Genomic DNA, 17,339 nt, shown 5'->3' on the forward strand with positions numbered 1-17,339 from the left:
TCAAGACTTAAATATAAAATTAAGACTTAAAAACTATAAAACTATTAGAAGAAGATAAAGGATAAAAGCTCTTTGACATTGGTTTTAGCAAAGATTTTGTGGATATGACACCAAAAACACAAGCAACAAAAGCAAAAATAAGTAAGTGGGACAACAGCAAACTAAAAAGCTTCTGCACAGAAAAAAAAAAAAATCAACAAAATAAAAAAGAAACTTATGTAATGGGAGAAAATATTTACAAACCATCTATCTGATAGGGGGTTAATATCCAAAATACATAAGGAACTCATAAAACTCAAGAACAAAACAAAACAAACCCCCCCTAAAAAAAAAAAATCCGATTAAAAATGGTCAAAGGACCCGAATAAACATTTTTCCAAAGAAAATGGCCAATAGATATGTGAAAAAATGTTCAACATCACATTATGAAAATGCAAATTAAAGCCACAATGAGACAACAATTCATACTTCCTACAATGGCTATTATCAAAAAGACAAGAAACAAGTCTTGGGTAAGCTATGGAGAAAAAGGAACCCTGATGCACTGTTGGTGGGAATGAAAATTGGTGCAGCCACTATAGAAAAGAGGTTCCTAAAAATTTAAAAATACAACTACCATATGATCCGGCAATCCTACTTCTGAGTATATGGCCAAAAGAAATGAAATCACCATCTTGAAGAGATATCTGTAGGCCCATGTTGACTCCAAGTATAATTCACAATAGCCAAGACATGGAAACATCCTAAGAATCCAGCAATGGATGAATGGGTATAGGATATTACTCAACCATAAAAAAAAAAAAAAAGAAGGAAATCCTGCTATTTGGAACAACATGGATGGAATTTGAGGGTAGTATGCTAAGTGAAATAAGTCTGATTATTTCCATATGTTCTTCACTTCCATGCAGAACCTAAAAAAGCCAAAGATACAGAAATAGAAAGTAGAATGGTAGTTGCCAGGGGCTGGGGCATGGGAAAAGGGTAGGGTGGGAAAAATGGGGAGACGTTGGTTGCATGGTACAAGCTCCCAGTTTAAGTTAAATAAGATTTGGGGATCTAACGCATAGCATGGTAACTGTAATTAACATTAATGAATTGTAACTTGAAATCTGTTGAGAGTACGTCTTGAATGTTATTACCACACACACACTCATAATTATATGAGAGGATGGAGGTGTTGACTAACCTTATTGTGGTAATCATGTCACAATACATATGTGTATCTAATCACTATACACCTTAAACTTATAGATGTTATATGTTAGTAATATCTGAACCGGTGGCAGGGGGAGGGGGAAGAATGTTGATTTTTAACTTTTAAAAATCAATTTTTCCTAGTTAGAGTAATTACTTTATTCCAGCCTATTCTCAAGAATGTAGTATATCCTTTTTAAGGCTTACTTATGGACATAAAAACAATAACTGACATACTTTTACTTATAGGATGACTTGATCCCAGAGCTCAGTATGGGGATCCAAAGTTGAATTCATGGAGACCATTTCTAACGACACCACCAAGTTTCAGTGATAACTTGAGAATGGTATAAACATAAAATTAAGCGATAAAGACAGAAAAGCAGATGACTTGCAATAACACAATGGAAATATACATTCAATAAACATCTGTGGACGTGATAATTCTTTCTTTAGGAACCCTCCATTAGACTACTGTTAAAGTAATGAACTTCCTTCAGTTCTACAACAATGAAGACATAACCCATTCTATATAGTAAATTTGTTTTTATTTCACAGATAAATAAGTGGTTAACTATACGAACAATATAAAAATAAAGGTAAACAATGCAAAGTATCCCATCAGTGCATAACACCAATAGCCACAACACTCTTAGGCTTGTTTGGTCCTTGGGACTCAAGTCCTTTTTGAAGCATGCTATTTTGTGTTCTCAGTTTTTAGTTTGGATATTAAAGCTGACAGAATTTTCCACTTAGTGCAATAACTACATCTCCTAGGCCTACATATTGGTCACATTGGTGGTGGTATAATGCTCTATCATAATGTGCTGTTAGAATTTACTTGCCCATCGTTCAGTTACTGCTATTTGAGTTGTCCCTGCATTGACTGGTTTGTGGTTTTGGAACTATCATAAATAGTGAAGCTATATATGTCTCTTTATAAGAAAGAATTAATATTTTGTCTCCTAATTTATTTTCTTAGGATATGTTTTCATAAATACCTATGCCACATTCTTCTTCAGGAAAATTATTAATTTAAAAGACCATTAGCAGTATGTTGGTATTGCAATAATTCTTCCTTTTATGAATTTATTTTTACCTAATTTTGCTAGATTGTTAACTAAAACAATATGTGACATTGTTACAACTCTGTATTAGAAACTGAATGCAAACTTCATTTTTCTAACTAAAAATTGCAAAATAAGAATATTTCATTAAAAGCTCCACCTAAAACACAGATGATTTTTATAGTGAGAATAATTCCCCTGTAATTGGTCCATTCAATATTCAAACATTAGATTTTTCAGAGGATGAAACGCCTTTATGCTTTTAGATGAAATTACTTGGCCAATGGAAAAAAAATAGAAGAAGTATCAGTGTGTCCTCTGATTCTGTTTTTTCACCCTGGAAAATAATATAAATATTTAAGTGACTGACAGGAGAAAAACTAAGTTCAAACTTACCTAAAGTAAAAATTGCTAGATAGGTCCACATTTTGAAATATTCGTAGATACCTAAACAAACAAACAAAAAAAAGCATATTACATTCACACAATACTATTATTTTTTCACAGCTTTACACATATGTTTATATTTATAAATGCTCTCATTAACACTGAGGAATTCAGGGGTACCTGGCTGGCTCAGCTGGTAGAGCATGCAACTCATAATCTCAGAGTTGTGAGTTCAAGCCCCATGTTTGGTATAGAGATTACTTAAAAATAAAGTATTAAAAAACAACAACAACAACAACTGAGGAATTCAATCCAGAATTGCAGTAGGGATTGCTTCTGAAGCAATTTCTAAGTCTACTGATTGTCCCTTCAGAGTCCCTTAACTTTATAGTTTGACCATTTCCTCATCACTGATTATGCCAGAGAGGAAAAGTCATGCACTTACACGTGTGGGGAACTTAGACTTGGGCAAGACAGAAGTAAACACCATTCTTGTTTTTACAATTATGTGCTTTGTAAAAGCTGTGAGGTTGGAGAGAGGAGAGTAGCAAAACCAAGCAAAAATGTTTGCAAAAACCATAATTTGAAGTTGTAAAGTTTTGTAACTTAAAAAAAAAAAGTACAGAATAAAGTATGTGCATATCTACCTCACAGGATTAATAAATGTTAATTTTTTCATATTTTCTCAACTTTTTAAAGACTTGATCACAAATGGGTATTGAATTTGTCAAATATATTTTCTACAAATATTAAGATGATCATAATTTTTCCCAACAATATTTTAGTATAGTGAACTGCTCTACCAAAATTTTCTAGTGTTGATACAACCCAGTGTTGCAGGGATAACTTCTACTTGTCTTTATGTATGAAATGTTTAGCAGTACTGTATTTTATTTCCTAATATTTTACCAAATCTTTCTTTAAGTTCATTTAGTTTTTTAGTGATCTCTACACCCAACGTGGGGCTCAAACTCATGACCCAGAGATCAAGAGTCACACATTCCTCCAACTGAACAAGCCGGGCACCACCAGATCTTTTTACTTAAGTGAATTATTGAATTATATAGTTTTATATGTTAAAAGTTTTACCTATCTAATAATAGTAATTCAGTCTACCTATAACAAGCTATTAATATAATTGTATCTTATCCTCAATAATGTCTATTGCTACACAGTACTAATACTAAAATAATTTCACTCTCTCAAGAAAGTCAAGTCACTATATAGAACAACATAAGTTGTTTTACTATTCCTGGCTATAGAATCATAAAGATGAGGTTTATAAGTAATATAAACTTCTTCAACTTTTTCCCATCCCTTAGATTCATATGTGCTAGTGTGATTCACTGTTTTAAAAAAATTTATTACTGTAGTTGACAAAAAATGTTGCATTAGTTTCAGTTATACAACATGGTGATTTGACAATTCCGTACATTACTCAATGTTCACCATAATAAGTATACTTACCATCTGTTGTAATATAACATTATTATAATATTATTGACTATTTTCCCTATGCTGTACTTTTCATCTTCATGACTTATTTATTTTGTAAGTGGAAGTTTGTACTTCTTAATTCCCTTCACCTATTTCACCCACTCCCTACCACCTCCCCTCTGGCAACCACCAGTTTGTTCTCTATATTCATGAGTATGTTTCTGTTTTTTGGTTTGTTTTTTTTTTTTTTTTTTAAAAGATTTTATTTATTTATTTGACAGATCACAAGTAGGCAGAGAGGCAGGCGGAGAGAGAAGTGAGGAAGCAGGCTCCCTGCTGAGCAGAGAGCCCGATGCGGGGCTCGATCCCAGGACGCTGGGATCATGACCTGAGCTGAAGGCAGCGGCTTTAACCCACTGAGCCACCCAGGCGCCCCTGGTTTGTTTTTTATTTGTATCGTTTTTCAGATCCCACATATAAATGAAATCGTATGGTGTTTGTCTTTCTCTGATTTATTTCAATTAGCGTAACACTGTCTAGGTCCATCCACGTTGTCATGAATTGCAAGAGGTCTTTCTCTTTATGGCTGAGTAATATCCCATGGGTGGGTGTGTGTGCGTGTGCGTGTGTGAGTGTGCGTGTGTGTGTCTACCACATTTTCTTTACCCATTCACTTTTACTGATGGATACTTGGGCTGCTTCCACATCTTGCCTATTATAGATAATGCTTCAATAAACACTGGGGTACACACACCTTTTCAAATCAGTTTTTATTTTCTTTGGGGAGTACCTAGTCTGATTTTAGTGAATATACTATGTCTGCCTGTAAGCTATGTGGGATATAATTTTTTTTAGTTAGTGAAAGACAGAAGGACCACCTTATCCATTAAATTCTTATTTTCATCTGACACAGATTATTTTTTAACAACCCCATTTCCAAATATCATCAAAGACAGTATCACCAGACTCCAAAATATACTGTCTAAGAGGGTCTTAAGCAAGAGAGCCACACTATCTTTAAATTTTGGTTTATATATCTGGAACAACACTATAAAAGTATAGAGTGTAATTAAAATGTAAATTTAAAAACTAAATGGGGGTACCTGGGTGGCTCAGTCAGTTAAGCATCCAACTCTTGATTTTTGGCTCAGGTCATGACCTCAGGGTCATGAGACTGAGCCCCATGTTGGGCTCGACACTGGAGACTGAGCCTGCTTGAGATTTTCTCTTCCTCTCCCTTTGTCCCTCCCCTACTCTCTCTTTTTAAAAAAACAAAACAAAACAAAACAAATAAAAAAAAAACCTAATAAGATCTAACTTTGTTCCTTTTTAACCTTTATGTTTATAATTAACATATTTATACATTAAAATAAATCAATTCTACTCATTTCTCTATCAACTTAATAATACACTTTTTCCACATTCACAAGGGACCAATAATTTCCCTCCAAAACTTAAATCTACAGAAAAATTAGAAGGAAAAAACAGTATAATAAATATCATTCTGTCTTTCGTCTGAATTCACTGTTAAATCTCTCTCCTAAACACACACATATACATTCTCTCTCTTTAAATATACAAGTTACATTTTATTCTAAACCGTTTTTAGTAAGTAGCAGACATGATGACACTTCACTCATAAATATGAAGAAACCTTGGGGCACCTGGGTGGCTCAGTGGGTTAAGCCTCTGCCTTCGGCTCAGGTCATAATCCCAGGGTCCTGGGATTGAGCCCCGCATTGGGTTCTCTGCTCAGCGGTGAGCCTGCTTCCCCCCCCTCTCTCTGCCTGCCTCTCTGCCTACTTGTGATCTCTTTCTCTGTCAAATAAATAAATAAGGGGCGCCTGGGTGGCTCAGTGGGTTAAAGCCTCTGCCTTCGGCTCAGGTCATGATCTCAGGGTCCTGGGATCGAGCCCCGCATTGGGTTCTCTGCTCAGCGGGGAGCCTGCTTCCTCCCCTCTCTCTGCCTCTCTGCCTACTTGTGATCTCTGTCTGTCAAATAAAGAAATAAAATCTTTGAAAGAAAATAAATAAATAAATAAAATATTGTTTTAAAATATGAAAAAAAAAAATCTCCTAAGTAAGATTATCATTTTTACACTTAAAATTTAATATTGATTTAATATAACCTGGTATATTATCCATATACAAATTGTCCCAATAAAGTCCTTTACAGCTACATGTGTGGGTGTGCAAACACGCCTGTATAAGCATGCATACATTTTAATCCAGGATCCAACAGATACTCATGCATTGCGTTTTGTTGTCATGCCTGTTCTAAAGTCCAGAACAGACCTCTGACTTTTTCTGTCTTCGATGACATTGACATTTTTAAAGAGTCCAGGCCAGCTGTCTTATAGAATGCCCCATAAGGATGGATTTGTCTGATTATTTCCTCATGCTTAGATTTAAATTAAATGTTTTTAGTAAAGTATCATCAGAGGGGAGGGTGGGTGAAATGGGTGAAGGGGATTAAGAGGTACAAACTCCCAGTGATAAAAAAGTCACAGGCGTGAACAGTACAGCTCAGGGAATACAGTTAATAATAATATAATAATATCGTATGGTGACAGATGGTAGCCACACTCACTGTGGTAAGCACAGCAGAATAAAACAAAAATATATGTATTTTTAGCAAGAAAACTACACAGGTAATTTGTGTCTTTCCCACTGCTTCATATTGAAAGGTAAATAATGTCAGTTTTGTCTCATTATTGGTGATGATAAGTTTGAACATTTGGGTAATTACGTTTGCCATTTCTTTTTCCTCTTTGTAAACAAAGTGATTCATGGAGTATACGTTGAGACCGAGTGAATATTCTGTTCTTCAATGATAACATCTCACGTAATGGCTTTAGCAGCTTTTGTTGATTTTTACCTAAATGACCCATGATAATAAAGGTTTATAATAGACCTTGAACAAAATTATAGGATTCTGAGCTAGTATTTTGCATTTTTAACATGATATCTATAATCTTTTGAGTATATTTTGTCTTCTAATTGGTCTACCACATTAAAAAAAAAAAACAGTAGTAAATAGTAATTACCACCACTACCTACCGAGCTTCATCAGGATGAGTAATTCGTACAGAATCATTAGGTATATAGATCATATTTGTATCTTCAATCTTATATATCGCATGACCGCCAATATCTGCCATCTTCCTCCTTTTAGTTATTAACACAATATAATAGCCTTCTAAAAACCTAACAAAACCTACACAAAAAGAGAGACAAAGATAATGTTTCCTACACTTAGTAATGCTTTTAGATATGTATTTAGAAGGTAAAAGATTTTTGACACATTTCCTACTTTATTTCTATGATTTATAGCTGTACAAATTTTCAGTCATATTATAATTAATCTCTAGAAATATCTGTACTGATATTTATCTCACTTAAAAAATACTGTTCTAAACAATTTCGTTTCATTCATTCTTTTATAAATAGGATTGAGGTGCTGTAAGCAAAAATATACACAAGATTAAGGGGAGTTGTTATTTAATAGGTATAGAGTTTCATTTCACAAGATAAATAGTCCTAGAGATCTGTTGCACAAGGCACATATAGTTAACACTATTGTAGTATATACTTAAAAATGGCTAAGACTGTAATGTATATGTAAAATAAGTCAACATATATACTAGCAAGAAGTATATAAAAACAAACAGAATGTGAATTGTGTAAGACTGATGAATCACAGACCTGTACCCCTGAAACAAATAATACATTATATGTTAATAAAAAAACAAACAAACAGAAAACCAAGTAAGTCCTCAGAAACTTATAGAACTATGCTAACATGCACTGTGAACCTCAATGGGGGATAAAAATTAAGCACCTCCCTAGATTTGTTTGATCACAGAACCTCATCCACTTTTTTTCTTTTTTAAGATTTTATTTATTTATTTGACAGCCAGAGATCACAAGTAGGCAGAGAGGCAGGCAGAGAGAGGAAGGGAAGCAGGCTCCCTGCTGAGCAGAGAGCGCGATGTGGGGCTCGATCCCAGGACCCCGGGATCATGACCTGAGCTGAAGGCAGAGGCATTAACCCAATGAGCCACCCAGGCACCCCTCATCCTCTTTTTTTAAAAAGAAATAATTAACCAATGGATAAATGTTTCGAGAAACATACTTTGGGATATATTGCTTAAAAGGAAGAACAAACTACACAGACTCCTGATTACTAGTGGCAAAACCCAACTTGAGCCAGCTTTTAAAAAAAGAAATTTACATTAAGGATACTGAGGGGATCCATGACACCAAAGGGCAACAATAGGATTGGGCCTCAGAAAAACACCCAGTCAAGATGCATCTCTGCACATGTGCTCCATTCTTGTCTCTCTCCATAGACTAGCCTCCCCCACAGACTAGCCTCCTCCACTTCTCTGGGTGATGTGTTGAGAAACACAGCTGCTAATAGCTCTAGACTTTACATCCAAAAGCTTCACTGGGAAAAAACAAATTTTTTTTTATCAAGTCCAATTCCAGAATTCCTAGGGAAGGACTTGGACTGGCCTAACTTGGGTTGTGGGCCTAGCCCTAGACTAATCAATGGCTGCCAAGCTATAGAATCATACTGTACTGAAAGCCATTTATATAATAACTAGGTGACTTAGATGGGGCAAGGAGAGGTGGTGCCAGATCCCAGAAAAGTGGAGGGTTTTAGCAACCAATATATCCAGTAAATTGCATATCCTTCATGCAATCTTCCACAAGTATCATTTGTGATAGTTAAGCCTTTTATGAATGTTGGAGTATTATAAAGTTATATTTTATGTCAAATCATTGGAGTACACATGTTGTACATTGGTGGGTAAAGAAAGACCGTATGTGTTATGTTCAGAAGCACTAAGTTCTCCGCAACATGCCAATTACTCTACAGTCTTGGTTAACATATTTCTGGCTCCCAGAACTTTGACTTTGGGAGTAAAAACTAACTCCCTTTGGGGAGTAAGGTCATTTCCAAAATGCCAACATGGGGGCACCTGGGTGGCTCAATGGGTTAAAGCCTCTGCCTTTGGCTCAGGTCATGATCCTAGGGTCCTGGGATCGAGCCCCGCATCGGGCATCGGGCTCCCTGCTCAGTGGGGAGCCTGCTCCCTTCCCCCACTCTCTCTCTCTCTGCCTGCCTCTCTGCCTACTTGTGATCTCTGACTGTCAAATAAATAAATAAAATCTTTAAAAAAAAAATGTCACCATGAGGAGCCCAGCAGACTCTCTCTCCAGTGAAACTAATATAACTGGTGAAATTTATAAAAACAAAACAAAACTTTGAAAGTTTCTGGAAACTGTCCTAATAGCATATAGCAAATGGAGAAATATTTATTCAAGAAAATCTACTGAGCCTTCGTAACAACAGCAAGTGTGTGGTATCTGAACCATAACCTGCTTCTCTTTGACACCCCACTCCCAGTCCAGTGTGACAGAATATCTACTCCTGGCAGGAATAGCCAAGAAGATAGTGCTTTCCCTTCTCTCCCCACTTCTCATTATAAGGCCACAGTTTCTGCTCAGAAGATGCAAGCCACTTGAATATCTCATCCACTTCAGCTCTGTGATACTGGAACTCTATTCCCAAGCAAGCTGCGCTGAGATCAGGGGCTTCCTTCTTCTCCCCAGCTCCTACTCGTAAAGTGGTGGTTCTACTCCAGTATAACTGGTCAAGAATACTGGGTCTGCATTGACCTCACCTGCGCTCACTCATAGGATGAGTCAGATACAATCATACAGCTGACTTCCTACCAGAAACAATGGAGGCCACAAGGCTGTGGGATAACATATTCAAAGCACTGAAAGAAAAAAAAAACCTGTCAACCAAGAATCTTATATCTAGCATGACTATCTTTCAAAACTGACTCTCTCATCTGCACATGTACTCTCTCTCTCTGTCTCTCTTAGAATGTTACATTCTATAAAGTCTGAGCCAGAATCTTGATGCTATGAATTTTCACTCTAGAAGTGACAAATACCCACTGTGTCTTATAATTCTCAGCTGACAAAAAAAAAAAAAAAGGAAATTAGTAATTGACTATATTAACATAAATGAGCTAAAACATATAAGAGAAAGATGCCTCAAGGATTTTGTGAGCCAGACTGAGGAAAGATGCCGTTAAAATAGTGAAAAATACTTTCATTTTAGAGATTCACAAAGCACAAACTGCTTTCAACAAAGTGTTCATTTACTCCTTTCTTTGCTTTAGAGACTAGCAAAAATATTCCCTGATTAAAGATAGAGGACGTAGGATTAGGGAGTAAAAAAGCTGATGACAATCTCATTAAAAGCAAGTTAGAAAGAAGCTACCCTTTTAGAAGTATAAAACTTCTAAAAGTAAAGCCCTTGAAAGCAGCATAAAAACTTCCATGTCTCATCATGGAATAATAAATATTTCCAAAATGAATGAGTTTTCCTTTTATTCTTGTTATACTTATTTCTTTTTTTTAAATGATTTTTTTATATGAATTTTTATTACATATATTTTCACACCATAAAGGTACATGGATTAAGAAGTGAACCTGCATGTACCCACTACCTAATTTTTTTTTTTTTAATTACTTTTCAGTGTACTAGAATTCATTGTTTATGCACCACACCCAGTGCTCCATGCAATATGTGCCCTCCACAATACCCACCACCAGGCTGGCCCAACTTCCCACCCCCTGCCCCTTCACAACCCTCATTGTTTTTCAGAGTCCATAGTCTCTCATGGTTCATCTCCCCCTCCAATTTCCCTCAACTCCCTTTTCCTCTCCATCTCTCCATGTCCTCCATGATATTTCTTATGCTCCACAAATAAGTGAAACCATATGATAATTGACTCTCTCTGCTTGACTTATTTCACTCAGCATAAACTCTTCCAGTCCCATCTATGTTGATACAATATACTTATTTCTTATACAAAAAAATCTCTGTAGTAATTTCCCAACCTACATTCCAACTGAATTTTAATTTTATGTTTTTAGCTCAAGACTACTTATACCATTCTACTTTTCTCTTCATAATTTCAATACAGGAAAGAAAATATATTGCACAAAAGAGACTTTTCTACCAGCACAAATGCCTTCCGCTTATGATAAGTGAAGTTATTTTCTTCTTCTTTTTTATGACCAATGGGAATTGTCGCTCTCTTTTTTAAAAGGTTCCTATCCAAGCTAGCCAACAATTAAAAGACTTGAGTACAGCACAGACAACTTCAGGAGTCAGCCCATTCATCACTTTAACACACTCAAATGAGAACAAGTTTTTTCATCTTCATTCTGTGTACTTCTGACCCCAGACCAATTTCACTGAGTACTTCCAAGAAGCCAAGATGACAGTCATCATGCAAAAACGATTTCTCTCTCTCCAAGTAGAGAAGGCTGTTTCATCTGAAATGGACACCAAGCAAAGTATATAAAAAAGGACAGTGTAAGAGGTTGTAGTGGGAGTGCTGGTGGCTGAAGAGGATCCCACCAGCCCACCAACAGTGAAGAATGCAATATTCCTGTTTCAGAGGTCACCATGCCAGCTAGTCATTATCTTAAAAGCCTTCAGGAAGAATAGCACTTTGGCAGAGAAACATGAAAAACCTCCACAAGGTGCATAGGACCTTTGCACAACAGAGCTCTCTAGAACCAAAGTGACACTCTAATACCACACTTACTGCTCCCTCACTAGCTTGAGGCTCACACTCTGTTTTTGTTGTCTTCATTATTATCTTGGATCTGCAGTCCATTTCTAAGGGTTGTGCTTTAAACAATAATGGAGTCCATCACTTATTCTGCTACAATGATACTTATTCTACTGCCCCCCTGCAACATACTAGCAACTGAAAAGACTATCCTCAGACAGGTGACATAAGCAGAAAAAGGCCATAAACCTGAAGCTATGTACCAAAAGGGGCTGGGATGGTTACAGAGCTAAGTCTAGTGGACTACAAGTAACCAGGGGCATCTGAGTGGCTCAGTCAGTTGAGCATCCAACTCTTGATTTCAGCTCAGGTCATGATCTTAGGGTTGTAAGATTGAGCCCCACATAGGGACTCTCTCTCTCTCCCTCTGCCCCAAGACCCCCTTCTGCCCCTAAAAAAAAAAGAAAAAGAAAAAGACTACAGGTAACCATCCACTGACTCCGTCCATGTACCCCAAGACCAGGTAAAACAACTTTGGGAGGGATGCTCATGATCCTATTCAGTGGTTTCCCAAATCTCCTGCTGGCCATCAAATAACAATGGAGCAGGTCAGAAATGTACAAGGTAGACAAATTTCCCATGTCTAGGGCCCAGCAATGAGAGCAATGCTCCATAAGCTTTTCATGGGTACTAAGCCCATGAAAAGACAAGTAAATAAACTGAAACTAAGAATATAGAAACTTTAGAGCAATTCAAGATTGTTACAACATCCGAGGTGCATGACCAATGAACTTGCCTTGAACAGACACAGACTAGTCTGGGTATTACTGAACTTGTAATTGTAACATGTAATGTGTTACATGTGGCCAAGCTGCAGACTAGTTATGTACAGTAGGATCATGTGTTGGTCTGTGACACAATGGTGGAAAAAATATGGTCTATTACTACAGATAAGTAAGACTCATTACTCTCGATTCTCACCAATGGTGAACTAAATGAAGCATGACAGCAATCTAAAAACATTCCAACAAAATACTATTCACAAATCAAGCAGCTGAAAAAAATTAACTGAGAAAATATTTGGCCATAGGATAGAAGACAACCAACCATTCTAGTCATTTCTCATACACATTATTCTGACAACAAGATTATACATTTTTCAAAGATAGGCATTTTGCATTTTGCTACTAGGTATCCCTCATTATTTCTAAGACAGTACTTACTAGACAAATCATAGACTTCCATTAACTCCCTATTTACTCTTCACTCATTCTAAGCTTTATTTACAGGGCTGAACAAGAATACATAAAATACATTTCCATAAAAATAATAAATCCTTACTTAGTATGTTATTGTGTCACTTTACTGGTAGGTCAGTCTTTCAGTGACTTCATTACCCAAGGACAGTCTCAATCCTAAGAGGCCTTTAACCATAAGAGAAACAGCTACCACAACAGCTATGAATGTCAGAGAAATGTCAGAGAATGTCAGAGAAATAAGACACCTTCAGCTCTCACCCAAAGTTTACTAATATTTGTGTATACAGTGAATGACTAGTTATAACCCTAATTATTTATTGATACAAATCAAGCTTCTGGTTTTACAAGTTTAGTTATCCATAGATTTAAAATGAGGCAGAGACTACTGCTAGAAGCAACTATGCCAAGAACCATGAAGGATGACTAAAGAACCATAAAAACAAAACAGGACCAGGGTCTAGAGGCCATTTAATGTAAAGGCAAACTGCCCAGTACAACTCCAGAATACCCAAGGACAGCTATTTTTAAACAGTTCAATAACTGATCTTCACTTCATTACTCTCAATCACTAAGGAAAAAACCCTGGCTAATGAGGCATTCAATACTGCACACACCTTGGGAAATTTCCACTTAAAGAAGTTATCATAAAGTATCAGCATTTTTTAAAGATTTTATTTATTTATTTGTCAGAGAGAGAAAGAAAGAGAGAGAGCACAAGCAGGGGGAACAGCAAGCAGAGCAGGCAGAAGGAGAAGCAGGCTCTCTGCTCAGCAAGGAGCCCCATGCGGGACTCGATCCCAGGACTCTGGGATCATGACCTGAGCCGAAGGCAGCAGCTTAACCGACTAAGCCACCCAGGCATCCCAAGTATCAGCATTTAAAGAAATAACTTTAACGTAATAAGTAACTAATACTGAAATTAAACCTACTGTATTTAAGACACATTGTATTTCCAGTTTTTTTTTTTTTATTTAAAATATATGTAACACTTAAAATGGAACTTAACACTTAGGGAATTTATGGAATTTGAACACATGAACTCACTTGACTTCCATCTACAAGCACACACATCTGTTGAATATATAACTTCAACATACTTGTCAAGACTAAGCAGAAAGTGTAGAAAAGGGGCCAGTCCTAAGAGGAAACTAAACCCACCTACCATTCTTGACCTTCCCTAGACACAAAACAGACCTGAAGGGATCACATATGAAGAGCTGTGAGAGCGCACTGAGAAAAACTTCAAATACTGCAGAACGTAACCAAAGATTTAACAAATACAGAGTCACAGAATAGAAAGTGCTAATCAGAAAAATGCAAGAATTTGAAACTATATAGCATAGTTGAGTCCATATTAATTTTGTTAACATCTATAGCTACTAGTCAGTCAACATTGCATACAGTCTAGCAGGTTTAAAAAAATACAAAGATAATGTTGTTAAATGTTAAGAAAAAAAAAAAACAAAACGCAGACTCAAAATCAGGCTCTGGCAACAGAGAAGCAGAGAGAGAACTGCCCTCTGCTTGACTGCCAAGGCCCCATGCGATCTGGCCTCACTCAACTCCATGACAACATTCCAGGACCCACGGACATCTTCACGCCTATGCCTCTGCCATCATCCCTACTGGGGTTCTCTTACCTCGTCCCCACATCCATCCAAATCTTACTCCTCTTTCAGGTCCAGCTGGAGTCTCATTTTTCCCAGGAAATCTTTCCTAGACACTCCTGGTCCAAGTCATCTACCTCTTACATAATCTCCACTCCCGTTTAATTTTCACTACACAGCTTGGCTCTTAACCATCATCTTGGAGTTACCTCGTGTATATTCATTTTTGTCCCTCATCCTAGTGTTGTCAGCCTAAGACTCCCAGGGACAGATCCACAGTACAGAAAAGACAGGTGTATTGACTCACTGCAAAGAAAGATGGTGTCCACACCAGAACTGTAGGGCCTCTCACTGCTGTCCCAGAGCTAGACAGCAGAATCCTTAAAAGCCAAAACCATGTTTGACTTTGGCTGTGAATAAATGAAGTAAAGGCGTCATTATCAGATTTGGGGGAAGGAAGGAATTTAAGTAAAATTCAAATGGAGAGGTTCAAACAAAAGCAGAACTGTATCTCAAATGATCAACATCAAGTCTGGACTGTGAAGCAGATGTTCATAGTCTGAGCTAATTTTTTACTTTTTCATTCCTCATCAAGCTAGACAATAGACTTCGTAAAGGCCGAAACCACTTTTATACTTATTCATATCCTATATGAAACCAAGCAGCACATACCAGATGCTATATAAAGGCTATTTGAGGGCGCCTGGGTGGCTCAGTGGGTTAAAGCCTCTGCCTTCGGCTCAGGTCATGATCCCAGGGTCCTGGGATCGAGTTCTGCATCGGACTCTCTGCTCAGCAGGGAGCCTGCTTCCTCCCCTCTCTTCGCCTGCCTCTCTGCCTACCTGTGATCTCTGTCTGTCAAATAAATAAATAAAATCTTAAAAAAAAAAAAAAGGCTATTTGACATCTGACTGATGGATAATGAAATTTTAAACAACCAAAGGCACAGATGATAGGTTATAATTATAAAACCACATAAAGCAGTCTTTTAGTAGTCTATCTAGGAAAAATAAAAAAGAGGTAGTAAGAAGGAGGTATATTTCTTACCTACAACACCAAATGCTGAAACAGCTCGAAATAACCCGGAGGAGCCTTTCTGTCCCATCTTTGTTCTATTTCCTAGATCCAAGCGGCCAAGAAGTTCTCTGACTTCCTGTTGAGTATATACGTGCTAAAAATAAGCAAATTTAATCCGTAAGGTTGTGCTTATTCTTTAGATAATTTATTGCCTATAAGAATTACTAGCTATTTCACAGAGAAGTACATAATAGTGCACAACTAAGCTATAATGTTAAAAACCAATAAATTTTTTAACATTAGCAATTATGGGTGGTTACTGGATCACACATCGCTATACCAAAAAATTTTGTCAAAACCTCACCTTCTGGGGCACCTGGGTGGAGCAGTCTGTTAGGCGTCCAATTCTTGGTTTTGGCTCAGGTCATGATCTTACAGGGGTCATGGGATCGAGCCCTGTGTCGGGTTCTGTGCTTAGTGCAGAATCTGCTTTACATTCTTTCTTCCTCCCCTTAAGCCCCTCCCCACTTGCTCACACTCTCTCTCAAAGAAATAAATAAAATTCTTAAAAAAAAAAAAACCCACAAAACTTATTTTCTGAACCACACATTAAAGATCATAGGCAAATTTCAAGAAATCTGTGAACTTCTTAGAGCTGTGTGCAAAGTTTTGAATGTGCATACACATAGGTATTTTTATGAGGCCCACAGATTCTCAGATTCTCAAAGAAATCCCTGATCAACTGTTCCCATCCCCAAGTAAAACCAAGAATCAATACATTATATAATAAAAACATAAATAATAAATAATAGGGGGAGAATGAAGAACAATCCCCAAGAGGGCTAGAAATCACAATATACAATTTATCCAAAATTATTATAACATAGAAAATAGTCTTTTGCAAAGAACTTAAGTGAAAATGGGCTGCAAACTGTAGCTACCCACGTATTTGAGAAACCAGCAATTGGTGCGGATTCAAGATATTCCCAGACAGAAGGTAAGTCAGGTTATCTCATTTGGAAGAGTTAAAATTGTTCAATACCATCATGCTATATTTCACTTTTGACTAACAGTCTCATGTTTTTGTGTTACCTGAATTAAGTCTGTATTCCTGCTCTGGCTAATACAACAACTGGATAAGAACAGCCTCACATTTCTCTCATGCATAGCAAGTCACCAGAAGATCACCCGGAGGTGATTTTTAGCAGCATAATAAAAAGTCTGCAGCACAAAAGTCCGCCCTGACTTCAAGTAGCTTCATATTAAAGCACAGTAATACATAATCTCTCCAGTACATGCAATACTGAGTTAGATTAAATCCTGAAAATACCACTTCTTCAAGAAAATATATTCATTACCTCATCCAAAGAGTTTGCTTTGTAAAACAAATCACAATGAAGGACAAAGTGTAATTCCAGCATACTTTGTAACATCAGTAATTCCTAGAAACCAGATGAGAGATTTAAATTCTAGCCACCATGAAAAATAATTGTAATTGTCAGATGCCTGATTAAAAAAGGAAAATAAATATATCAGTAAAAGCTGTTTGTACCTTTAAAAGGTACAAAAGTTACTGTTTGTCTTCAGGTTTGCAAGATACTTACCCTATCATCAATTACGACCAAATCTTTAGGTTCTGTTCTATCAATCTTCAAAACACGGTATTTTGTTTCTGCATGATTGCTCCCAACTAGGAAGTATCTCTATAAATGAAAAGAAATGTCATTAGTTTTTTAAGGCATTTTTCCTTATACACATTTT

The 17,339-nt window shown here is 36.7% G+C and overlaps 1 protein-coding gene across 1 annotated transcript in view; it reads right to left on the minus strand.

The window, feature by feature from the left end:
- The window catches only part of FIG4 (FIG4 phosphoinositide 5-phosphatase), a 127,166-nt gene that overhangs the window by 92,841 nt on the left and 16,986 nt on the right, over positions 1-17,339 (minus strand). Inside the window, exons 2-5 of the mRNA XM_080806331.1 lie at positions 17,183-17,281; positions 15,609-15,732; positions 7,146-7,302; positions 2,658-2,708 (exon numbers count right to left, since the gene is read on the minus strand). Coding sequence (XP_080662457.1) covers positions 2,658-2,708; positions 7,146-7,302; positions 15,609-15,732; positions 17,183-17,281 — 431 coding nt within the window. The remainder of the gene's footprint in view (positions 1-2,657; positions 2,709-7,145; positions 7,303-15,608; positions 15,733-17,182; positions 17,282-17,339) is intronic.

Source organism: Martes martes (assembly GCF_963455335.1).
Source record: "Martes martes genome assembly, chromosome: 6".
Taxonomy (NCBI): Eukaryota; Metazoa; Chordata; class Mammalia; order Carnivora; family Mustelidae; genus Martes; species Martes martes.